At 43.8% G+C, this 26,714-nt stretch overlaps 1 protein-coding gene across 1 annotated transcript; it reads right to left on the bottom strand.

Annotated features, from left to right (window-relative positions):
* Window positions 1-1,799: 1,799 nt before the first annotated feature.
* Window positions 1,800-25,911, bottom strand: abl2 (c-abl oncogene 2, non-receptor tyrosine kinase). Its single transcript, XM_054602345.1, is given in 12 exon segments — window positions 1,800-3,747; window positions 3,750-4,610; window positions 6,632-6,811; window positions 7,225-7,314; window positions 7,601-7,753; window positions 7,845-8,029; window positions 8,205-8,382; window positions 8,548-8,632; window positions 8,858-9,130; window positions 9,323-9,618; window positions 12,314-12,478; window positions 25,195-25,911. Coding segments are annotated over 12 exon segments (3,669 nt in total). The 5' UTR covers window positions 25,415-25,911; the 3' UTR covers window positions 1,800-2,764.
* Between the last annotated feature and the right edge of the window lie 803 nt (window positions 25,912-26,714).

Here is a 26,714-nt window from a genome sequence, read left to right as displayed (position 1 = left end):
GTACATCTTTTATTTCTTTATAAAATAGTCCAGACTGGCAATGTGTTGATTCTGGGAGGTTACATTTTTTTCTTGATGAGGCTTTTTGGGAAAACCTGCTCGACAGAGATGCACTTTACATACACATCAACAGAAAAAAAGTTTCCTCGGCAATCTAAAGAGACATTTTTAGACAGAACTTTTGATTTGATCGGACTATGAGACAACACAGCAGCTTGGGTTTAGTGCAGCAGACTCATGTGTCATTTGCTAGAGAATCTGAATACATAATCATCAAAGACAAATTGCACCTTTTGGTTTCAAGTTTGCATCTGACCATTGACCTCCTGAAATGATGCATGATGTAGTGAAATGCTTATCACAATTTCATGGCAAAGGAGAAAAAAACACATGAATGTTTTAATGATGGACTTTAACATCGCCATACCTGTGTGTTCTTGCGTTGATATCGTACTGTACATAAATCATTTGTTCACAAAAAGGCACCAAGAATCATGAAAGAAAAAAAGATGATGGCATTTCTTTCCGTCCATGTTATTTGAAACTCACAGTGAATAGACATGAGTCATCAGTTTGTCTCAAAGGATCCTGTTTGGCAAGAAAATGGACATAAATACGGACACAACAACAACATGAAATGAGAATGTGAAACGCATCACAACACAAGTGGACAAAACATTTACTTGGCAATCCATCAAGTGTCATTAACAGGCATTTTTGAAAGTGTTATGGACCTGCAGTGTTGAGATTAGATCTTGTAGTATTCATATGCAACATGTGTCGATGAACCAATGTGTCTGAGGCCTTATCCAGTGTACATTAAGATGTGAGCCAAAGCAAGTTGCGTGAGTTGTGTGTGCGCTGTACACAGTTTTGTTTGTGCTCAAAAAAACAGAGCAGCTGTTTCTGGACTTAATTATTTAGTGTGACCAAAATTAAAGTATGGGCCAATAAAAAAAATAAAAAAAAGTTATAATAAATAATAAAAAAATGGCACTTTAAGAGATTAAAGATTCATGCAGATGAATATTCGACCGGGTTCAGAACGGAAGAATAATACATTCATAAAGCAGATATTCAGATCTGGGTGGATGAGCCTTTGTCTCGCAATACATCTCTTCAGTCAAAAACATTGCTCTTAATGCTGTAACTACACATAAATCTTTTGTTTCCTGGATATGAAATAAATCAAATATTTACATAACTTTTCTCTCAAAATAGGTCTGTGCTTTTAATAAAAGAAAAAGAAAAATAATCAGGAATAATTTAAAATTCAAGTTCATACATAGACATTCTAAAAAGCATTTTTCTTTGAACCAAATAATGTACAAATCACTCATGTGCTGAAGACATACTGCAGTTTGTTTGTTTTAGAGATCAGTACTGTGTGATTAGTGTAAAGTAGGTCTCTGCATTTCGCAGTGTTCACACGCGGAAGAAATTTGAGGCACTGAGGACACGACAAGGCTTCAGGGAATCCAGCACTGTCCATACTCAGAAGGACACTTTTAGAAATACTGTCCCAGTTCACCTGCTCATGCACTACCCTGTGCTCTCCCCTCCCACTCTTTTATGCTCCCTCATACCAGGAAGAAAGGTAATGTGCAACGATAACTGGACATAAATATTGAAATGCTTTAGGAGACTGGGGATTTTCCCCATTTATGTGGCACTGTGTTAAGGTGTGAACATGAGTCACGACACTGAAGCGAAGACAAATAGTGTGCATATGACAAAACAGCCCACATTCATTATGTTTCTAGAATGGTGGGGAATTAACAAAATGATTTATTAAAATCGTTTTGATTTGATAAGCCTGAATTTGGTAAAACTGAAACGTACACTTAACGTTTCATTTGAGCTTATTTACACGCCTGTCAAATGCACACGAGTTTCAATGAGGCAAGTGATCCCTTCAGTCTTTTTTCTCAACGGTCGCCTTGTGTGGACACGTGGGAATGTCTGCGTCAAAAAAGTTGATTATTCTTAAAAGATTATTCTCAGAAACGAGGCTTTAGTCTGATACCAACATGAGCAGTTTGTTATTTTTGTCCATCTACTACTAAGTAAAAACAAAACATCTGCACCCAGAATAAAAGTGTCAAATTGAGACCTCCAACCGTGAAGTTTGTTTCCAATCTTTTAGAATATAATGGCTTTTTAAAAAAATGGCTTATGGTCACTCAGTTCCCAAGACAGTGAGCAAAATACTCTACTGCAAAACACAGTACATCCAACTGATGATTCACTCCTTTGTGAAACACTGTTGGCGCTAAGTCAGTGAAAACAGTTGTCTAGTATTCTCAGTAAGGCTGAGCTCAGCCACCATCGTTCTCTCTCAGTATGTGACGGACTGACAGATGAGCAGAGTGAGCTTCCACTTTGCCTTCTCTCTGGGCTGGCTACACACAGCTGATACACTCGACATTCACTTAACGAAGAGGCCTTTATCACAGCAAGGTGGAGACGCGGGGGCTAAAAATGTCATAGTGTGTATTAAACCACATTTAGTTTGGTATAAATGTTTCTGAATATGTACAGGTCAGAGCAAAACTAGTGTCCACACTGGCATTTTATGAAAGAGTTGTTTGTAAACAGTAAAAAGAATACATTTTGTAGTGATTTCTCTGAGGTACTTTAGAGATTCATCTCATTTCGTCCCCCCCGAAAAAGCTGTCAAAAAGAACCAGAACATAAAGAAGGAATATGAGCAGTCTGTTGGGTAGTTGGGGGGGGGTGATGACGGTTGGTGTTGTCACAGTGGCTACCTCTGCACTACGTCACTAATCTCTTTAATGCAGCTGTGCAGGTTGTCCAGTACAGTGTTGGGCCCCACGCCACCCAGCCCTCCACCTCCTGAGGACGAGGCCCTCAGTTCCTGCAGGCTGAGCTCCAGCTTCCCCACTGCCTCTCGGAAGGCAAATTTGTTCCTCATCTGAGGGATGCAGTCCACGTAACCTGAGCAGTAGTCTAGCAGCTGGTGGCCGGCGTCCAGCACCTGGCTGCTGGAGGGGCTTTCCGAGCTGGCGTGGAGGGCGCTGCTCAGGCACTCGGCGCACTCCAGCATGGCCTCGCGGCTGACTCGCTCCAGGGGAACCCTCTCCGCCTGCTGCTGCCTGGTGCGCCGCAGGGCCACTTTGGAGCCGGCAGATGATGCTGTGTGTGAGGAGGCAGTGTTGGCGGCCCCGTTGGCCATTTTGGTGGGAGTCGTGTTGTTGGTGGCTGAGCAGGAGGAGGAAAAGGAGGAGGAGGAGGAAGATGCAGGAGGCACTTGTGGCGGTGGCACTGACGGTCTGCCCGTCGTTGCTCCACCGGACATTCGCCCCGACCTGTGACCTTTCAATGTGTCTCCATTTACTTCCACCGGTGGCGCTCCCCCTACCTGCTCCTCTCCGTCGCCGCTGTAGGAGTGTTGCAGGCTGCGCAGGGTGGGAGGCGGAGGAGGAGCACACTTGGGTTTTACAAGTCGCGGCCTGTCCCGGTCCGCTTGGTGCTCGGACAGCAGTTTGAAGCGGTTCCCCTGAGAGTCCAGCCCGACCAGGTGCACGTCGGCTGGGCTGTGCTTCAGCGTGGGGGAGATCAGGACCGGGACTTTGTGGTTGTGAGTTGGAGCACCTGCTGCGGCTGACGAAGCACTCGAACTAGAAGTCTTAGAGGGAGACGGCCAACTCTGCTGCCTGTCCAGCCCGCCCCCACCCTCCTCTCTACCCTCCTTGACCCGAGACAGACTGTCCGATTCCCCCACCTCCCCCCAACCCCTGGTCCCCTCACCCCTACGGCAGCGCCTCGGGGTAATAGCTTGGCTTTGGGCCTTTCCCTGATTTGTGCGGTCCCCTCATCCATCCTCCTCAGCAGAGTTTCTGAGGGCTTCGCTGCCCCGTTCTCTGGCTGGGAGGTGGTGGAGGAAGTCCTCTCTAGAGGGGGTTTAGCACTGCGGTTCCTGGGTAAAGTCAGAGCCATGCGCTCCAGGTCTGGCAGCCCAGATGACATTGAGGAGGTAGAATTGGACCTAGGAAAGGGTTTAGGCCCTCCAGCTATACTCCCACCCTCCTCTGAGGAGGTTGTCTTTCCTGTCCGTAGCCCCAGGGTCCTTTTGATGAGTCGAGGGGTAAAAAAACCAGCCAACCCACTCCAACTGCTTCCGCTCGTCACCTGTGAAGCGAGCCCCCCACCGGAGGGCTTCTGTCCAAAAGCAGCCCCACAGCAGCGTGACTGAGGCTGGGTGGGTTCTCCGTGGGAGTGAGAGGGAGAGGCAGAGAAGCCACCGAGACCGTCCGACTGGGGTTGGGGAGGAGGAGCGCTGAAGTCAGCGGTGGGCTCGTATTTCTTGTGAGGCTGCGTTTCCATCTCCCGGAAAGAACTGCTCCTCTTGGGTGGCGTCGGGAGGTTCTGTTGGAGCTGAGACGACGGCGAGGAGGAAGAAGAGGAGGAAGATTTCTTCTTAATGAAGGAGCTAAAGAAGCCAGTCTTGCGGTCTCGCGTAAATGTTCCCATATCCTGTGCGTCCTCTAAAAGGTTGCCGGGAGATTTATCTCTTGGCTGCTGTTTTCTGGGCAGAGCCGGGGAGCTGCCTGATCGGCCATCCCCTCCTAACAAAGTAGAAGCCCAGCCTGGAGAGAGAAAAGAGGGCTGGATTAAAACAATGCTACAGAGCTGGGCTGCACTCAGCATAAAAACACATCTTTGTTAAAAGGCTACTTAATACCTAGCAGGAAACAGATAATGAAGAATACTGAACTCTTAGTCTCTCAATATTCTTGCCTTTACATTATTGTCACTCATTGCATCAGGCAGCTGTGTGCTGTTGTGATAAAATGGACTATTCCCTCCCTCTCGCTCTCTCTAAAAGCTTTTCTTTCCTCCTCTGAGACTCGTGAGAAAGGAAAAAGCATTTCAGGAAAAGGGATGGAAAGTTTTCAGTCCATGTCGGTCATGCACATGCAAACACTAATTCAATGATTTACAAGCTGCTCTTGTAAAAGATGGGATGAGGAATACACTGCTAGGACTTGATGATCACACATTCCATACAGAAACTGCCCAACCTTAACTAGGAGGGCTGTTGCGTAACTTTGCAAAAAGGGGAAAATATGTTCACAGTTCTTCTGGCCTTTAATTAAATACAGAATGGTGCAGAATCTTCGCTAAACAGACAATGAATTATGACATGTGGAGGGGAAAACTGTAAACTTTATACCATTCCACAAAAGTTATGTGAAGTGAATAAGGGCACAAACAGTTCATTCAGTATTTCTTACTTGGCATGGATCTCTCTTCATTGATAGCATTTGCATGAAAATATAAATACAAACAAACAAGGAATATTAGTAAAACACAATAGACATGAACATTTAAATCAAAACTGTGGTTTCAATCTTTGTGGTTTCATTAATATCAAACATACACTTGGGGATGTTTTATGAGTCGTGCCTGGTGCTTAATGACATTGTGAAATGTTCTGCATGTTCACAGTAGCACTTTTATTGGATTTATGACTTAATGAAAGCTTCTGTTCACTTTATTGGTGATTACTTGTTGTTCACATGCCAAGACATAAAAGCTAAACAAAATGGTAGCAGTGGCAGAAGTAGGTGAGAAAAATCAAACCAAGACAAAGACAGGGACAGATGGTCTCCTTCACACACACCGAGTACACACACACAAATGAAACATTTTATTTTCAATATAAAACAAATAATTAAGCAATAAATTAAACGAGACAAGACAAACAACAGACGATATGGAAATTTAATATTAGGGTTAGCAAATATGAATACATGAAGCGTTACCAACTATTGATTGGGATGTGGGTAATAACAGGAATGCAACAAATAGGACAAGACAGGATATGAGCAAGACCTTCATTCCATTACAGATAACAAAAACAGTTTGTTCTCTCTCTCTCTCTCTCACTCTCTCTCGCTCTCTGCGTTTATGATTGACTTGAAGTGATTCCATGAATCACATGATAGAAGAGCTGAAACTACATTTAAAATGCTTGAGGATTCTGAAATCCTTTAATGTTAATGCTAAAAAAAATGTCATTCTTTGCAAGAGAATTGTGTAAGGCATAAAAAGAGGTTTGCTCATTTCATATATCATAGTATTTCACTCCACTGTCCCTCAGTTATACATGATATTGGTAAAGGTGTACTTTGCTGCAGATACTGCAGTATTTCAATATTTTTTTTAGTTGCTGCTTTATGGAGTGAATCTTTATTCTGTGTGCATTTATAATTTCTATTATAGAATCTTTAACATCTTTTCATTGGTGTTGGATGACGTGGAGATGAGCACTTAAGTTTCATGGCTGAACATAGATAACCTTGAACATTAGAAATCAAATACTTCTGAATGCTGAAACCATTGTAATACTAGGCCGGTGTATCGGGACTATGTCAGGCTGTGCTTGCAGATCTGCCTTGAGACAGCGCTGGATGATCGACCGGACGCTGGACAGATGCCGGCAGCAGTGGTCAGTTGGGAAGGAAAATGACAGCCCTCCTTTTCAGGCGGCGGGCTTGGCGGCGCTGCAGTTGACTCTGTGGATCGGTGTTCTCAGGCATACCTGCAGAATCATAATGTTGTGCATCTGACTGGTTGGAAGTAAGGTAGGCATGTCTGGCTGTACCTGAGTGACCGTGCGTGCCGTGGTCGGATCGTCCGTCGAGTCCACCCTCAATGTTTTCCTTGTTTTCTGTGTGCTTGAGTGTGCGAGATTTGGAAGGCAACAGGGGCATGTCGTGACTGAAAGGGTGCAGAGGTCCGCAGTGACCCGAGGAGGCCGTCTTACAGAGCTCCTCTGCTACCTCTGCAATGTACAAGAAAAAGATTGGAACCATTAGAAGAAAGTCACAATCATTTACCAATTAATTTACATGACAATATTTAATCCTCATCAAATGATTAGTCAAAACTCTCTCAGTTATAAACTTTTTGTTTTCTAATTTTCCACTTTACCCTGTTTTATACATGATGCTGCTCCATTGACACTGATTCTTAACAGGGATTGATAAAGTTTCATCTTATATAAGGTTTTCTAGCCGTCTCTCAAGGCAGCGAAATTGAACAGGCAGCTCTGCTGAGCTTAGTAAACGTCAGCTTTCTGAATGAGAATGAGAGTTTGCCTGTTCAGCTCAATCAGGAGCAGTGATTTAAGAAGCTTTATGAATGCCTGTTTTGAGATAAGACTGCCATCTGAGGATAAGCTACATGTTACCCTACCTTCAGAAATGCTTGAGTCATGGAACATTGTTTCAAAGGCTTGGTGGATCTCTGCAAACGAAGGCCGGTCCAATGGGCTCCACTGCCAGCCTGGTAGAGAGAGAGACAAAAAGACATGTTAATAAATAATTTTAATTATTATTATTCCAGACTATCGTTTGTAAGACCGTTTTCTTATTTCTTCTTACGGGATTGTGATTTTTAAGACAGTATGGAAGGGGCGAACTGTGATATGAAAAAGGTTTCGACAAGCATCTAGAAAAGATTAAAGCCCAAAGCAACTTTTTCAAAGCTGTCGACCTCTATTCATGTCTTCCCACTTTAGTGCAACCACTTGGTGAATAAGTAAAAGGCAGGTATGCTGGGTAATACTCACATGCTCTCATGAGTTCATAGACTTTGGGCGGGCATCCCTCGGGCTGTTCCATGCGGTAACCTTTCTCCAGGAGGTCATAGACCTGAGACAGATCGATGCCGGGGTATGGAGACATGCCATAGGTGGCAATTTCCCACAGCAGCACCCCGAAGGCTGGAAGGAAACGCATCAAACATTAGCACATGGAACAATGAGCTACAAGGGAGGAACACGTAGTATGAATGTACAATAATTTATTGCTCACCCCAGACATCAGACTTGATTGAGAAGGTGTTGTATGCAAGGCTCTCGGGTGCAGTCCATTTGATGGGGAACTTGGCCCCGGCGTGGGCCGTGTAAGTGTCACCAGTCATCAACCTGCTCAGTCCAAAGTCTGCAACCTTCACAACATGATTCTCCCCGACCAGGCAGTTCCTCGCTGCGAGATCCCTGAGGGAGGGATAGTGAGGATAGGAGGAGAGAGGGAGAGAAAGAAGGGGAAAGAGAGAGGAATTAGATTACTCTGACAAATGAGGCAATGCATCTATATATATATATATATATATATATATATATATACACACACACACACACAGAGACAGACGTGTCTAGAGTTTCCCCTCACCTGTGTATAAAGTTCTTCTTCTCCAGGTATTCCATGGCAGAGGAGATCTGTGTGGCCATGTAGAGCAGCACCACAGCGTTCACCTCCTCCTTCTCACAATCTCTCAAGTAGTCCAGGAGGTTGCCGTGTGGCATGTACTCCGTTACAATGTAGAACGGAGGCTCCAACGTACACACACCTGTGGGGAAGGCAGCAGTTAGAATACAGAAGCCAACCACCACGAAGAGTGAATGTGTCTGCCAAAGTCAGCTCAAGAGTTATTTAAAATGTACTTAGATACAATTTATAGGAAAATTGGTTTGGTTTTGTGGAGGCGTAGTAACATTTGTTCATAAATACTGACCTAGTAGTTGAACGAGGTTTGGGTGTTTAACCTCCTTCATAACTGCTGCTTCTTTCAGAAATTCTTCAACTTCCATGGTATCCTCCTGTCATCACGGAAAATGGGGGGAAAAAAGCAAAAAAAAAAAGGAATCTTGTCAGTGGGATGGAAAGAAATGGCAGCTGGGAACAAGTAACATGCAGCATGTAAAGAGATAAGCATGTGTTTTACCAAAGTCTGCCTGCAGGTGGCGATCTATGACCACTTTCACAAACCAGCTTTCCACAGTAAAGCTCAGTGCCATTAAATGAAGACAGGAGGGGCTTCTTACCTTTAGTGTCTTGACGGCCACCGTCAGGTTGTACTTCTTCCACACTCCCACGTACACCTCTCCATACTGGCCTCCTCCCAGCTTGTGCTTCATGGTGATATCCGTGCGTTCCATCTCCCACTTGTCGTGGATGGGGGACACACCGTACACTGTGGGCTTGTTACATTTGGGTGCTGGGTAGTGCAGGGTGGTGACCAGGCCATCGGCTACCGTGGAGTGATGGTGGACCAGCTCGGCCAGGGTGGCAAAACGACTCTCAGATGTCACATACACCTGAGGGGGGAATGGAAGGAGGAGGCGTGGAGGTGGGGGGGGAGGACAAAGGGAAAGGGTGAGGAGAGGGACAGAGTTAATAAATGCTGTCAAAGTCCTAACGCCAATTACAGAAAGAGCAGCACACAACTTGACCTTATTATGAACAGAAAATGAAAGTATGAATCATTCGTCCATTGTCAGCCTCTCTACCTTTCCATCAGAGGACGTGTTGATCCGGTAGTGGTAGACCCTCCCCTCATAGCGGAGAGAAATGGACAGCTGTCCGGGGCTGCTCTCGCTTTCCCGGACCAGGAAGCTGCCGTTGATGAGGGAGGAGAGCAGGTACTCGGCGGCGCTGCGTGACACGGGCCCATGGTACCAGCTGTGCTTCTCCAGACTGTTGACCGGCGTGATGTAGTTGGAGGGAACCCAACCCTGGCCGTTCTTAGAGCGCACTTCGCTCCATTCCCCATTCTGGTTGTAGCCCAGCACACGCAGCTTCTCACCTGGACAGAGAGGGGGGGGGCAACTTGTAAGAGTTGATCTCATGGTGACATGATCAGTGGCAGCGTGGACTGCTGGTTAACATGTTATCAAGGCTTTTATCTCACCCGTGCGTACTGTTCAAGTGACCTTTAAAAAGAGACTAAAGCAAGTCAGTACTTGAGTAAACCTTGCAAGCCATTTTGATAAGAAGATAAAAAAAAAAAAAAAAAAAAAAAAGGTTCTTATGTTTTATGATTAAATATCTGACGCTGTTTACAGGATTTCATTCAGTTTTTTCTATCACATTCCTAAGATAGAAACAACAAAGAAGATAATTTCTTATCAGGTCACAGCGTTGGTTAATAACAGGTCACACACAGGAGAGAGGAGTCACGTATTCGACGTGCCTCTCATTGAAACTACATCAAAAGCTATGGAACAATGATAGGGTTGGGTGAACTGCATATCCGTCATAGAGGGCTAGGCAAAGCCAGGCATGTAGTGACTTGGTCTGTTGTCTCTATCTCTTACGTCAGTGCTGGAGACATGTGTGAGCAGAACGGGCTGATGTTCTGGAGACAGGAGGAGTAACAGTGTAACAAATAAACACTGAATGAAGCAGTGATCTGTCTTGGCAGTTTCATTGAGGATTGGAGAAAGAAAAGAAACAGGGCAGAGTCTGGCTATGAGTGATGGTTTGGCAGAAAGTAGAGGCTCAGTCAGCCTGGGAGGGAAGGAGGAAGTATCCGTCTACCTACCTTTGATCTTCCACCACACATCCTCTAGGCTACCTTTTCTTCCAGTCCAAATCCGTCTATATCTCTCCAACCAGTCAGACTCAAAGTTTTAAACACAAAGTATCACTTAACCCCTTGAAATCTTTCATCTCTGAGGACTACATGGTATGTTACCTTTTAGGCTCAAATCAGCTGTGTGTTAAGACAACGCAAGGGGGTGCGATGGTGTGTGATTTTGCTTCATGTGCTGGCGAGACAAGGATTTTTGATCCAGGAAGTCCGGGGGAGTAAAAAATGATTGCATTTAAAGGCTTATCAGACGACAAAACACTGCACGGCAGTTTATGATACTCGCATAACATGGCGGCAACTATTTGATCTTTCGTCACAAGATAAACTGAAGAAACAAAACGTCCAGATTACAAAGATAACCAGCATTTCACACAGGGCTGGAGTGGATCTGAATGCAGCCATCATGACTCAGTTGCACGCCTTTGCACACAGACATTTAACTACAGTCAGTCCAGTGAGACAACCATGAGCCACTAATATGAAACCACTAACTAGAGCTGCAGGTCGAGCTCTTTAAGTGAAACACTATGCTAGCAATCCACAGAACTACATTAAACAGAGATGGTTATCCACATCCAGCCCACCAATCCATCAGTCTCCTCTGAGTCTGTAAGTTCTGTGGGAGTGGAAACACTGACTGCCTCCTTGCCTCACACACTTGGAGCCATGTGTGCTTGAAGCCGGGCCCTAGTCTGGCCTAGCCTGGTTCAACCTGGCACATAAAAGAGACAAAGATTAGCCCCAGACACAGGCCTGTAAAGTCCCTTCCTCTGATCAGCGCCTGCCTGCTGTGTTCACCCACCTGTTATTATTACAGTTGAACATATTTCATATCAACATGATCACATGGAAACACACACAGCATTAGAGGCATGCTGGGGTGTTTCAATGTGAAAGGGCAAAGAGCCGGACTGATAGGAAGCCTGGGAGTGCCCATGTGCTCGCATGTGGGCAAGAAATCTCAGATTCACTCCATGAGTCAGGGTCCAAACATCATTTCCATCCAAGGCAGCTGCCATGGAAGTCTTAAAACGATGGATAATTAACACTATGCCACGTTTTAATGGTTTAGATTGGTCGGGCACATGAGCCTGGCTGTCACGATCCTGGCTGTCTCTCATATTATGAGGATATTTTAAGCTCATTACTTTGGGGAACGATGGTTGAGCGGTTAACTGCTGCTGGGTTAGAGGAGGAGGTTTGGTATGAAGACAGCGTGTAATGGAGAAAGGAGTAACACGTAGTGAAAAGATTAAGACAAAGTATCAGCATCACTGGTATTTTAGTCTCTGTCTGCACAAGTTTTAGAAAAAATGTCCTTGTTACAAGCTCTGATATTATTGTTTCAACCCCTGGACCAGTAGATGATAAAGTGTAAAAACATTTCACACAGAGGTGGAGTAGGGATGAGAGGGGTTTGGGCAGTTGATAAAGAAAGCTTAAAGCTGGTGGTCAGATACGGGGTGATGTCACATCAGGGTGCAATTACAGTGATGGTTGACTAAGCTCTATCGACACACTACATTCCTCTGGCATAACTACACTTTTACTCATCAAACATCCTTTCAGGTAGGAGTTGCTGACCTGCCAATCACAGGGATTGTGTTCAGGATTTTATCAATGACTCTTTCCTACATGTGAGGAATCCCTCTCTTGTGTTGCAACAAATGTCAACAGTGCAGTTTAGGAGGGCGCGGCACGTGGCCAAGACACAACCTTCAGTGATGATTCACGGAAAAAAAGTGTACTGGAGGACAAGTCTTTCGAGTATGGTTTCGAGACATAACATCACGAAACCTCTTTTTTTTATGAATCAGAATTTGAAGTCGTTAGGCAGGTTTGTTGGTATCAATTTACAGTGAATCAGAGAAAGGAAATGAGTAATGAGTAATACGCTCTTGTTTACCTTTGGTGATGCTGAGCGTGTTGTCTCCGCTGGCAACAAAGTCATAAAGTGCAACGAAGAGGTTGGGGTCGCTCTCGGCCGCCCCCAGTAGGTTCTCCTTGGAGCTCCAGCGCACCGCCTCCGTCAGCGCTGCAGAGTCCAGGCCGAACGGCCGGTGGAGAGCTTCTGGAGGAAGAGAAGGAGAAACGGTCAGGGAGAGGGGAAGATAAGCCCGAGTCAAATGAGGGAATGCAACATCATTTACACAGGTGAACAACAGTGGAGGTAAAAAAAAAAAAAAAAAAGTTGCCTCAATCATACAGAAACCCACAACAATAATTTGTTTTGTGTCTAAACATCACCCGCAGAACAAACTGATTCACAAAAAGCGGTCCTATTCCAATACTGACTGAGGCAAAGAGTACTTGGTTAACAGAGTAGCTGAGGCAAAGATGTCCTCTAATGATACAGATTGAATTCTCCATGATCCCAAGTGTCCATTTCCCAGATTGTCTACCTGTCTGTCCAGACTGCTGCCCCTGTCTGAACCCTGTGTGGCGATGATGGCCGCTCAGAGCCGTCCACTCGTCCTCAAAACTGCTGCTTGCCTGCAGGCACCTCAAAAGCATTACTTTACTCAAACCACTCTCTGAAGAGCACTGTTATCAATGACTGAATACAGAAGCCTGTCGTGTCTAGCCCGAGCCAGGTGAGATCTGAGGTGGGAATGTTTGCTTAATTCCTACAGAGAGCGAGAGGGAGGAGCTAGGACATTGGGGTAGGAAAATGATCTCTCCCTCTGTGCACAAAATGCAGTGATTACCATAGCTACATAACACACACATACACCCACAGACACACCAAGAAGAACAAGTACATGCGTGGCTTACGCATACTAAACTCAACAGCTGCTGCCAAATTCACTGCGTGTCTGGACAGCTGCTGAGCAAGTGGGAGATCAGGGTGGCGAATCGGAAGGACGGAGAATGGAGAATGTGTTCTTCAATACAAGCGACTTTGAAAAGGAAAAGCTATTACTTAGCATGTTTTTTCTTGCCTCAAAAGAAGGTGAAAGCAATGGCATTGGCATAGTGATTAACCTTGTTAAATGTAGGCACAATTTAGTACAATTCAAAACAGAGCTTTGCAATAAGTCCTACATTTATGAACGTTTAAATATTTTACTCTACAGTTGTTTTGGGGCTGTAGTTTGGGGTATAACTGTAAAGGATTGCATTATAAAAGGAGTATAGTTTATATTATTTTCATGTGAGCAAAATATTAGAAACAAGCGGGCAATAAACCTGTTACAAATGCCAAGATCACAAACAGAGTTTATCTGGCTGCATTATTTTTAAAAAGCAGCTATATGACTTTTTAAGAAGCAGCTATATGACTTTTTAAGAAGCAGCTATATGACTTGACTAAAAAGTGGTTTGGCAGGGAACTACATCAGCACAGACTAGTCATTATTTCTCTATAATGCTGTAGGCTTGTACGCTGATTTTTATTTTAGTCAAAATGCAACTAAATGGTTAAAGTTGAAATCTAAGAAAATAATCACATGGTTATGATTTGGGGAACAGAAAGACAACATGAAGCACTGATCTTGTCTTCCGGTTTTCAACATGCTGCTATTGGCAAGGGTTTAACAAGGAAACTAGTTGATTCATAACAATTTGAGATGAAAGACGCTTTCTTTTGTAACTGTAATGCAGCTTTTAAAAAAGAGGGGAAAAAAATATATTTAAGCTAGTTAACAGTCTCAATTTAATACAGATGCCTCACTTTAACTTACTCAATAAACTAGACCATCAGTGAGGAGATTGGCTATTTCTATATAGTTATTCATAATGATTGTCATTAGTAAACAGGTTCAAATTGGAGAAAAATAATGTTTATAGTATATACATATAGAAATTAAGAGATTGGCCCCATTGTCACCAGTATCCGATTGATCAACTGAGTCAGTATCGGCCCAATATCGGTATCGTTGCATCCCCAGTAGATGTATGTTTTTGGTTTAGTAATAGAGCAGCCCACCAAACTAACAAATGCAAAAACAATGCCATTCAACCAAGCCAAATGGAAGCTGGTGTAAAAATCACAATTGTGATTGACAAGAGCACAAAAAAAGCTGCCTGTGAAAAACAGGACTCTAAAAGGTCAGCTAATGCGTAAACAATCTCACGCAGAATGCAACATTTCTTTCAGATTTGTTCTTTTATCTGAGAATTGAGAAACCCAAACTTGATCAGTGTTAGATGCCAGAAAACTTTGCATCATCAGACTGTAGTGAGCAAGTCAGAGAGACAGATGCCGGCTTTTAACTCTAAGCTTCTGAGACATCTCATGCAATAAAAACATGATAAATACTTGACTATTTCCTCAAACTAGTTGAGGTTCAAAGTACTGAGTGAAATCTGTGTGTCATTGCTCTGATCTCGCAAAGTTGGCAGAACATTATCAAGAAATTAAGCATTTTCCATTGTTAGTCTACACCATGTGGCGGGCACATGCCATGCATGCAGAGAGATTTCCTGAGTTCTGTTCAAATCTACACTCGTATCTTTCTCCTTTGCTAAACAATTTAGGTCAATATTGTCCAGTCTGTCCATATCTGCACACAATGCTTGCCCACCTTTGTTCTGGACCAGCATGCACTGCAGCGCGGCACTGGCCGTGACCTGGCTCAGCCACAGTTCCCAGTACATCTTCAGTCCTAGTATCCAAAGAAAACACTAAGGTTTCCTCGTTTCCGCTGCGCAGACCCCCAACAGTTGTTTTAGAGCTGGACCGCGTCTATGCAGACTGAAAGGCACAAGTGTACATTCTCCCGGAGCACGAGCTACTTCCTTCACTGCTGGAGAACAAATGCTGTACCCCGAGCAATCGGAGGGAGACGGAGACCCCCCCAGACAAAGTATTTACCCACGCTGTCCTTGAATCAAAACCACCTAAACTTCTGGAGTTACAGTAGTGACTAGCAGCCTCCTGCTGGGAACTCCCTGCTAGCTTTGATGTGGCCTAGGGGGAGTCAGGATTTCCAAGGTCCATCTGGCGAGAACAGACATCCATGACTGATGTTCACTGCGGTTTAACGCACTGTAAGAGATGGCAAAACGTGGCAGAGAGAGGGAGCAAGAAAAGTGTGTGGTAAAGGGGGGGGCATACAGAGGTTGCGGGGGTAGGGCTGGATGTATGGTATGGAGGAAAGTTGAGTTGAATGTGACGTGTGTGTGTGTGTGTGTGTGTGTGTGTGTGTGTGTGTGTGTGTGTGTGTGTGTGTGTGTGTGTGTGTGTGTGTGTGAGGCCTGGACCAGAGCTGTGGCCAACAGCAGATGGCTGGTCCTATTCCCCTAAGGGAGGTGGGGGGGGTTCCTATTGACCCACACTTTTCTTCTCTGTGTGTGTGTGTGTGTGTGTGTGTGTGTGTGTGTGTGTGTGTGTGTGTGTGTGTGTGTGTGTGTGTGTGTGTGTGTGTGTGTGTGTGTGTGTGTGTGTGTGTGTGTGTGTGTGCGTGCATGACTACAACTGCTGTAGTCCGGCTGAGCCAACTGTTAGAGCTGCTCCTCTTACATAGCTACATATCACATCACTCTTCTCAGGAATGTTTTTAATGAAATAGTAATAGTATGCTATTTGTCAAAGGTCTTGATTGTGGGAATCTCTATTCCAGTCATCCCAGACAAACAGCAAGAAACAAAAAGGCACTCGATCACTGATTAGTCAAGTACTCCAAGGCGCAAACCAAATAACCCGATAACATTAAATTGTTTTCCTAAAAGTATCCAGTTTCATTAAGTTGATCACGTTTCTTAAAAATGGCTTTTAAATCATTCTCATGCCAGACAAAAAACATGATGCTGTTCCACTTGGCCGAGCTCAGTCCTCATGTGCTGGACCGTTTGATTGAGGGAGCAGTTGGTCTGCGTTGGGTATGTCGTGTGCCCGTCCGGGTGCCTCAGAGTGTGTGTGTGCTGTGAAGTGTAGCACATGTGCGTTCTGAAGAAACGACGGCTTTGTGTTGAGCGAAGCAGAAAGGGTATTTGCAAGTCTGAGGGGCATGACAAGCTTGCACCCCCTAAGACAGCTGGGACAGAGGTGACCCTGGTCCTAAGGCACGCACACACACACACACACATCAATGGTGAGACTATCTCCTTGCTGTTTTCCCCTGCAGCTGTTTGTATGACAGCGTGCGCTTCCATGTGCCTTTAAAGCATTCCCTTCACCAACCAACCGTCTTGTGCCAAAGTATTAAACAACACGATAACATTACTTACACACTCTAATCAAAAAAACAATAGAGATCGTATCTGAAGCCCATGACCAGCGAGGTAAGGGTGTATTTTTAGACGCTGGAGAACAAAACATAGCAGCATGACATCCAGAAATAACTCTGCAGAGCAGAGCGCATAGTGTTGGTGGTGCCGAGATAGATGGCTAGCTGCATACAGGAAGACCTCACAAAAAACCTAAGACAATGCCGCGGATGAGACACACATACACAAGACGTTACACAATCCTAAAGGACAGGCCAGATCAGATCCAGTGGCAGACTCAGAGACAGTAAAGGTGAGGAATATGGGAGAGTCATATATATATATATACAAACAAGGAGGGCTGGAGAGCTACAGTGTGTTGTAATCTTGTAGCAGCCTTTCTGGTGATCACATTGCGACTCACTGATAAATCATGTGTTCACAGCTCTTTCTTTGTTCAAATTGTCTCGAAAACGCAAAAAAATTGACAAACAGTTTGTGATTTCACTCATTTTAGTGGATGAATACCATAGTGAAGGACTAAAGTGGAGGGCTTGGTTCAAGTCAGGTTTATTAATGTAGCCCCAAATATGTCTGATGGCTTTACAATCTGCTCAGCATAAGGCACTCTTCAGTCTGAAGAGTAAACACTCCACACATTTTTTTTTAAGGGAGAGCAACAAACAAGGGCACCAAGTAGTAATGAATAGACATTATTAAAAATATTACAGAATATTGTATTAGAGCTACAACAATAAATAAATTAGTAGATCAAAAGAAAAATAACCGGTAACTATTTGGACGAGCAAAAGATGATCGAGAAGATGATGATACCAGCTTCTGCTTTTCTCTTTTTTATACACAGAATATCTTTTGGTTTTGGTCTAAATGTGGGCAGGGATACCTGTCAAACAAACAAATACATTCTAAACAATACTTTACTTATAGTAATACAAGATTTAAGAAAAGTGTTCATAATCAACACCATGGGAAAACAATGTATGTTGACATGTTTTAGTTTTTTGGCGATATGTCATTACAGAGAACCTGTTTAATGGATTCATCAGTCAAGATTACTAATAAAAAAAAATATTAGTTGAACTGCAGGTAAGTTAACATGCTTGTCTCCAATATGTCACTAACAGGATTTATGAGCAACTCATCAACTGTTTAAGACGCAATCCATGACTGGAGACAAGAGAGGAGAGTCTGTTGTTGTTTAAGAGGACTGGACAAAGGACAATAGCTTAAATGCCCCATTGCAAGACTGTGTTTGTGTGCGTGTGCGTGTGCGTGTGTGTGTGTGTGTGTGTGTGTGTGTTTGTGTGCGTGTGCGTGTGCGTGTGTGTGTAGTGGCTCAGGAAGACATCCCCTTGTTTATGAGAACATAAGTTTATCATGCCAACACCGCTCTTCTACATGCAGATATCCGAAACACTCGATCGGTCCGAAACACTCGATCGGTTCATCAGCAGTGGAACTATTGAATACAGTATACACTCAAAAACCACATGCATGTATGCACTTGCCTTGAGCTCACACGATTCAGACGTCTTCTCTTCTTCTCCCTCAAATCAGACCTGGTGTTGCAAACCTCCCTGAGTAAGTAATTATACACGCACATACAGGCCGGTCGGCTGTCGGGAACGCCCGTCAACATCGTCTATTCAGCTCTGTGCTACACATCCACCACCTCGGCTGACTACATGGGAATACATCAATTAGGGAGTGGACAAACAGCAGTCTGGGCCTAAGAGCCAGAGGATCATCCTGGAATGGAGAAGGATGGAGACCTAACCCACAGCCTGCCCGGCCCTGCCCCTCTCAGGGCTTGTTATGGGTTAATAATGGGCTCTAAGTGCTTCCCTCTAGGTGTGCTGGCAACTAAGCTAAGTGCTCCTTTATGTGACAGCAGAGAGACTGGATGGCATATGATGACTTAAAAAAAAAACTAAAAAAAAAACTGGACTGATCTGCTTCACATATAGGGTAAATATACAGCTTGACATGCTAAAAGCCAATTCTATATTCTAATCGACTAATTATATCTGATTAAAAACAAAGTACAGAGTTAACCTTAAAGTCATCTGGGGACTCTGACCGGTCTGATGCATGTGCTTTAAAATCTTCAGTCCTTGCCATGTTAAATAAAATAAAAAGTAAATACATGCCTTTGTATCGTTAGTATTTATATTTTAGCCGCGCTCAATCCCCAAGACAACAGAAACTTGTGTTTTTCTGTCCAGCAGACGTCATAAATTCACACAAAAGCCCACTGACATGACAGTAGATTTCCTCACTGTAGATCCGCCTGGTCTTGTCCTACACACTATGCAATGGTATGTGTGGAAAAATGTCTGTCTGAGGTGTTTATGCTCTGATCTCCCAGCAGGTAAAGAGGTGTGTTCACCACAGCGGATCTCTCCTAAGCCTTAAGGAAGGACACTCTCCGTGCAGCCTACCCACTTTGTTTTTCTTCTGTCTTAGCGGTGAGGGTTTACAGAAGCATCCAAGGACTAATCTTGATGTCTGAACAGCTAATCTGTGTGTGGTGTGATTTAAACATGCTAGGGTGTAGGTTTAAGCTGCTTAACAATGACTCAATTTAAAGAACTGACCAGAGCCCGGGGGGGGGGGGGGATGATTGACTTTGAAGACGCTCTTAGTCAGGTAGCTGAGATGCCTCTGGCTGCCAGAACAGTCCAGTAGAGCCTCCACATTCAATGTCATTACTCTCTTATCAGGCTCTTTTACTCATCTTACATATACTGTCTCAAATTCACACTGGATTAAATGAATTATTTACCTTGTGTAAAGAAAACAAATAACATGACAGTGCAGCAGCAGGGTCACAGAGTTATACAATATTTGCAAAGAAAAACAAGAGACTGAAAAGGTTCCTGCAATTCTTCACCGAGCAAACGGCTTAAATCTCTGAATAATCACAGGCATTAAACTGGATATTTGAGGACAGCAGGGCCAAAGGGGTGTGAGATAATATCGATACACTTCAGTATCCTAATGTTTTGTGATACTATTATTGATTATTAAAAACACCAACCATTTTTTTTCCCCCCATAGTAGTGGTTCAGAGTACAAAAGTGGTGCTATGATGTTGGATGTTCAAGAGACTGTGATAAATGCCAATGCGGATCTCACTGTTCTGATTGCATTAATAACAAACTTTTGTATGAACTCAGATTTCATTCATGTAATATTCATTGTAATATATTGAATTGTAACCCCTGTCTCATGATGTGTATTGTATAACCGGTCAATGCCCAAACGCAGCCCTACATGGTCAGCAGGATGTGTTGGATTAACCTCAGAAAAGACTGCTTCACACATTATAACTTGACTTACAAACAAGGACAGAGAGAAAGAAAGTAAGTTTGTGTGTGCGTGTGTATATGTGTGGGTGTTGAAAGTAAGTGTGTGCAAGTGTGCATTTCTAGCCAAGTCTCCAGCCTGCAACCCAGAAGATAAGCAGCAGTGATAATGGCAGCTAAAGAGAGGAGGACTGATCCTGGAAGCGAATCAATGCTTAACAGACTTGGCACGGGGACTGCCCTCCTTTCCTACCCCATATCTAATTTTTTTTCCTGCTGCACCACTTCAGCTCATAACTGGGATTTAACCAGGAGCCACTCCAACAATTTGGCCAGGCTTCTTCACAAGTTTAAAACATTTGCTGTTTTTTTTAAACTGACAGATGCATGGAGTGTTTCTCACCATCTGCAGAGCCAATCGCTCACTGTTCTGATTAATCCTCGCTCTTTAATGATGTATGCTGCAGAGCGCTTAGGACAAGGAACAGAAACTAGGACTGTGGTTTTGGGAACGTTGACTGGTAGCAGATGCACAGGCTCAAGGCTACAACTGGGAGTCTGGGCACAGAAGCATGCAGTCACCAAAATTTGAAGAAAAAAAAAAAAACCCTCTTTAGTATCTTCAGGAAATATTTCTACAATATCTTTAAACTGCAAATCATATAAATCTCTGAATTGTGAGGTAACATTAGATTCTGTTGTGAAGCGTTATAAATTGAAGGGCATTTTACGGTTTTTAATAGGATGACTCTTAGTCAGGTTTTGGACAGAAACAAGGGTTTCAACTGAAGGGACTGACAGCAGAGGCTCAGACTCGGGGACAGAGAGGCTTGGCAGCCGGTCGTAGCACAGGGCAGGCTTGGGATGAGGACAGAGGTACTGAGAAACATAAATTATTTAACAAACAGCCATTACAGAGTGCACAATGGTATGCAGTCTTCAGACACAAACCATGTCTGATTGTGTTAACATTATCTGCACACTATTCTTCAAACACATCCATCTTAAAACACACATTTCCAATTTCTGAGACAATCAAGTCATACTCATCAGTTTTGCCCCAATTTCTAGCCAGTTTCACCCAGAGGAGGTGCGGCCATGGCTCCTCCTAGTGGTTATTAGCAGTCACTAGGAATGAATAACTAGTTTTTTTAGCAACAAATCATTTCACTCCATGATATTATCTTTTAAAGCCCAAAGCTGCTTAAGCGTTTAAACTTGATTGTCCTAAGATATCACATTGGCTGCTGTGGGACGTTTCCTGGTTTGTTGGGGGTTTTAAGCCCATGGAGTCCAAAGAAAAGTGGATTTGTCTCTAATCTAATTTCACCCGTGATGCAAATCAGCTTACGTTCTTGGATCCTGGATCCAGGCTTTTCTCTTCTCCTCCGGGCAGCTTTAACAGCGCTGCACTTTAGGTAGTCGGCTCTGTATTCACTATCAGCACTACTGCCAAAAAAATATATATACTCCAATCCGCTCATCTGCCCCAATTTCTATGATCTGCTCAGAGTAAAAATAGATTAGCTTATCGCTTTGGTGATTTATAGAAAGAAACGTCAGAAGTACCGGTTCCTAACAGAGTCAATACATCTATCACTCCAACCCATTCAGAGGTCTTACAAGCAAGATGTACATTTCATTTAAGAAAGACGAAATAGAAGACATGTGAAAGAGACAAATACTAAAAAAGAGACAGATTGTTGTGCTACCTTAATCAGGTCAATCTTTCCGCAGACTTGCCCCTCCATGTCAGATGCACCTCACTGCGGTGTGTGTCTCAGATAAACCCAGTGCAGAGATGGTGATCCCTGAACTCCTGACAAGGCTAAAGGTGTTCAACCATCAATAGGTTGCATCCTCTGATTCACCAATACTGCACTTTCCACAATACTCATAGCATCGGCTCCCTTTGCATCAGCACAGAGGCAGTCTGCTCCCTGTCTGTCCTTGTTTACCTCAGGGTTTTTTCTAGCTGGCCTGTCTGTCTAGTGGGGTCAACATTGTCTTGTTGGGAGACAGCGATGCTCAATTAGTGATGAGCCTAGGAGAACTGCTGCACACCTGAGCAGGGGACAGGAGCTGACTCGCCTTGTTCCAAAGTGGAGAAAGAGAAAGAGAAAGACGGCCCAAAGCTGGGAACTACAGACGGTTAAAAAAATGTCACTGACACTGAGGAGACAAGGAGGGAAAGAGGCCACTTGGCCAGGCATATTAACAGCCAATTTACACCAACGGCCTTCAGCCCCGTGTTTATCCCCCTAAAATGAATCAGTGGTTTAAGGCATACTGATAGAAACTCTAGTGGAAGCATGCGCACATGACACGCACTGATACTCACTGGAAAGACAGGCAGCAACACACAGGCATGAGTTCAACAGACAAAAATGCATTCCTTAAAAGACTGGCACCTTTCAATTACATCCCAAGAAGGCATCATTTAGTTTCTGAAGTATGCTACTCTGATATTAAGTGGTTAAAGCTGGATTAATAAAACCTCTTCAAACATGTTGAACTCTGGTAACTTTCAAGGGGAAAATCTCTGAAGCCATTCCTCCTATGGAAACACTAGTATATATTAAAATGACGCTAACACTGAATTATATCTGTTTTGTTAAACCAACACTTCGTCCCACTGGTTGACTCAGAATTATTCTGTCTGTTTTTGTACTTCCTTTTGCTGCTGTGGCACTTTAACTTCCCTGTATGGGATCATGGAAGCTAATCTTATCTCCACTTCCTCTTGACAAGACCTGGTCACATGGTGTCATTGTGAAATACACAGGAATCAGATCTGGACATCTTTTCAATTCAACCCCCTCAATTGCTAAACAGATTTGTCACTAGGAAAAAAAAATGGCTGTTTGGATGACAATAAATTCAATTTGAGTTTGTAAATTGGGAATTTTGTGCTGCTTGCCATTTTACAAACTAAACGATGAGGTACTTCGTAAGAAATATAACTGACAAATAATGAAAATATCTTTTAGTTTTCGCCCTAATTAACACTGACATTCCAACAACCAAAATAGACTTCTGAACAGAGCAAATTCAAATTTCTCCCTTGAAGATGTGCAAGACAAAGCTGCATCATTTTCACATAAATAGACAAGCAGAAAAAAGGCACTTTGATAGTCAGTGTAAGACAGAGTTCACAGTCCCAAGCTTCCTCGCTTAAGAGTCTTTGTTCTATTATTGTGTGCTTTGAAGAGTAGCAGTCTCTCTGCAGAGTGGCTGTGTGACTGCATCCTGGCTGCTATAAAAAGGCCAATCCTGCCCCGACATCGGAGAGAACAGACCAGTGCCGACGCTGAGCGGTGCTGCACTTAGTAGGTCTGTCTGTCTGTCTGTCTGTACATGTACTCCCCGCTGAGGAAGGTTACTTTTGAGATGTGCAAGCCATGAATTGAATATGTGTTCCATTCCCAAAAGCTTGCACCTACAATGTATCCTACCCACTGCGATGGTGCGACGATGTTGGGTCTGGGTCATCAGCGGTAAGGAAAGTTATTGCAGCAGTTTTACCTCTACGCAGCACATAACAAATATAAAGTGAGCATCCACCAGAAGACACATAGGAGTGAGAAACAAAGCCAACTGCAGGTAGACGGACATGAAACATCCCAAAAAATTCACACTTAAGAGTGTACAATAAATTCAAATGTGTCACAAACACACACCGAGAGAGAAGTAAAGCTGAACAGAGTACAGGGGCTTTTTTGATTGACATGTAAAACACTAAAATATGAAAAGCCCTAAAATGCATTATTATAATGATGATATTATGCATGTCACCAACTAGGCATCCTGTCATCACCATTACTTAAAAGGCGTGGATCGGCCACTAAGGGGAGAAGGCTGGGAGGACAGAGGCAGATCATCAAGGGAGTTACTGCTGGGCTATTCTTCTCTATGGCTCAGATCAGCACTGTTCTCCATGACTAACAGAGCAGATAACAGTATCGATGCATAGATATTGCTCTGAAACAGGAACATGGGTGACTGTCGGTACTGCCACACCTCTTTTTTCCTGAGTGTCTTTTAATGTATCACTCACAGTTCTCATGCTATACACAGATTACCTCATGGATGTACTGATCCTGTGAGAGGATGGACGGTAGGATATTAAAGTATAATAACATAAGTGTAGCTTTAAACGCTGATGATTGCATGAGCACAATCGTACTATGACAGAAGGTGACTCTAAATAATTCACATACATTTCCCCCACTGGATCAAACTGTGGAGTCAGCTTGCTGAGTGTGTTGTAACAGTAGACATTATCAGACAGAGGATGTAAGTGAGCATGTGAAAACCACTAGGTATTGTAATGCGAGCCTATAGTGAGTTAATGGGTCGGAATTGCTACCCAACCTCTGCAGGCAAGAATCCCTGTTTGCCCAACCAAGTGTCAGAGAAAACATACCTGACTAACCTCCAGTCATGACCCCTTAAGGCTGGGCAGAGAAAGACCCTTACTCTATGCGGAAACATGGGCTCTCCTTTGTGGAACATCAAGTCACATGCAGCACGTAAAGTAGCTGCATGTGCTCCAACACACTGCTGCATCCGGGTCAAATATGAGCAGTTTTGCTGTGCATCTTCTGAATAAACGTCCCCCTGTCTATATTACATTACATTACAGTCATTTAGCAGACGCTTTTATCCAATAAGTGTATTCAACATAGGTATTCAAGAGAACTACTAGTCATAAGTGAATCTCCTTTCTTAAACAAGCATCTAAGAGCATACACCAGAGCAACAGTACAGTGCAGAAACAATACGAAATTATGAAGACATATTAGAAACCCTTAATATTAGGACATCTTTCATGGTTTTTGCAATTCAGAAGGCGGCCCTAATTGCTGTGGCACTGGCTCTTGCTCTAGTTCTGCATGTCTTCCATTACATTACATTACATTACAGTCATTTAGCAGATGCTTTTATCCAAAGCGACTTACAATAAGTGTATTCAACATAGAGGTATTCAAGAGAACTACTAGTCACCAGAAGTCATAAGTGCATCTCCTTTCTTAAACAAGCATCTAAAAGCATAAACCAGAGCAAAAGTACAATGCAGAAACAAACTAATACCAATACAATAAGTGCAACAAACTAATACAAATACAATAAGTGCAGAAACAAACTAATACCAATACAATAAGTGCAAATATAAACAGTATAAGACAGTTGAAATAGTACATGGATGAGACATGGAAAACCAAGCTTGGTTGGCATGCACAGACTGGGCTCATCAGCAGCAAACACATATTTCATCCCCCTCTCTACCCCGTGGTGCTCTTCTTACCTGAATGCAGTGTGAAGACATTAATCCCGGGGTCGGGCACGTTGACCGCAGCAGCCCTGCCTGGCGGTGTCCCGGTGCCACTGCCGGGCTCCCGGGGTCTCCTCCCGGCGCCGCTCCCCCGGCTCCCCTTCCCTTGGTGCGGCTGGGACGCGTGCGGCTGCTGCGGTGGCTGCAGCCCGGTCGATGTGCTCTCACCGACGCGGCCTACCTGCTGCCCCATCCCGGCGGGGTTTTTGGGTGTAAGGACGAAGCGAGCAAACCCCCTGCTCAGCCCTGGCTCACATTCCCCCTAAGCTGTCTCGGCCTGGCCCGAAAGGTCTTCCTCAGCCCCTCCTCCTCCTCCTCTTCCTCGCTCTTCTTCACCGAGCTCACGTTGACTAGCTCCTATTAGCTCGCCTAGCTAGCCTGTTAGCACACGCTAGCAGAGAAACCCACCCACTCTGCCTTTAACAATACAATCGCAACCCCGGTGTGTGACAGCGTTAGTCTACGCTCCGGTGATCCACGTGGTGTCCAGCCTGATATTACCGGTGCTTGACGGGCGAGATTGGGGTTAAATCTGGAGCTTTTTCAGGATCGTGGTGCCGCTGTTCGGCCGCTACGCGCCCCCTCTGACGCCGCCATCTTTACCGCAGAATAGAAGATGTGTTGCACAAGGCGGGGGGTTCGCCGCGATCCCCTGTCACCGTGATCCTCCACCTCTCCAGCCCCGACACCAACCGGGTCCCAGCGATCCTCCAGCAGCAGCAGCAGCAGCAGCAGCACCCCGATTCCAGCGGGCGGGGGGTCCGACGTGGGCTGCCTGAACCCGGCGTCCTTGAGACAAATGCAGAAAGCCTTTAAAAAAAAAAAAAGAAAAAAAAGAAACCCTCTATCAGCTTTTTGTTTAATCAAACCAATGCACAGTGTTGATATCAAATAATCAGTGCTTCAATATCATCTATTATCTGCACTATAAAACTATAGGTTTGCAATTATTATTAAGTTTATTAAGTCCATGATAAATATTTGCCAACTCTGCAGATGTCAGACAGGCATGGTTCATCAATAATATGATTGGACACTTACAGTACCAGTCAAAAGTTTGGACACACCTTCTCATTCAATGGTTTTTCTTTATTTTTTATTTTTTTCTACATTGTAGATTAATATTGAAGACATCCAAACTATGAAGGAACACATATGGAATTATGTGGTAAACAAACAAATGCTCAACAAACCAGAATATGTTTTATATTTTACATTCTTCAAAGTAGTTGAATGAGAAGGTGTGTCCAAACTTTAGACTGGTACTGTAAGTGCAAATCATACTCATGAATCATATGTACTTTTTACACCTATTTCTATTCGACAGTTTAAACTTGTAGACTGCTTAACAGTACTTAACTCATGCATTACAATGATTATGTGCAAATCAACTCTACAATACGACTTTCAATACCAATTAATTGGCAAATTGTCCATATATACAACATTTATTGTATACAGCCCATTCGTAAAAGATGAAGTTGAATAAAAGA

Source organism: Anoplopoma fimbria, chromosome 8, assembly GCF_027596085.1.
Source record: "Anoplopoma fimbria isolate UVic2021 breed Golden Eagle Sablefish chromosome 8, Afim_UVic_2022, whole genome shotgun sequence".
Taxonomy (NCBI): domain Eukaryota; kingdom Metazoa; phylum Chordata; class Actinopteri; order Perciformes; family Anoplopomatidae; genus Anoplopoma; species Anoplopoma fimbria.
This window is presented reverse-complemented; position numbering and strand designations above follow the sequence as displayed.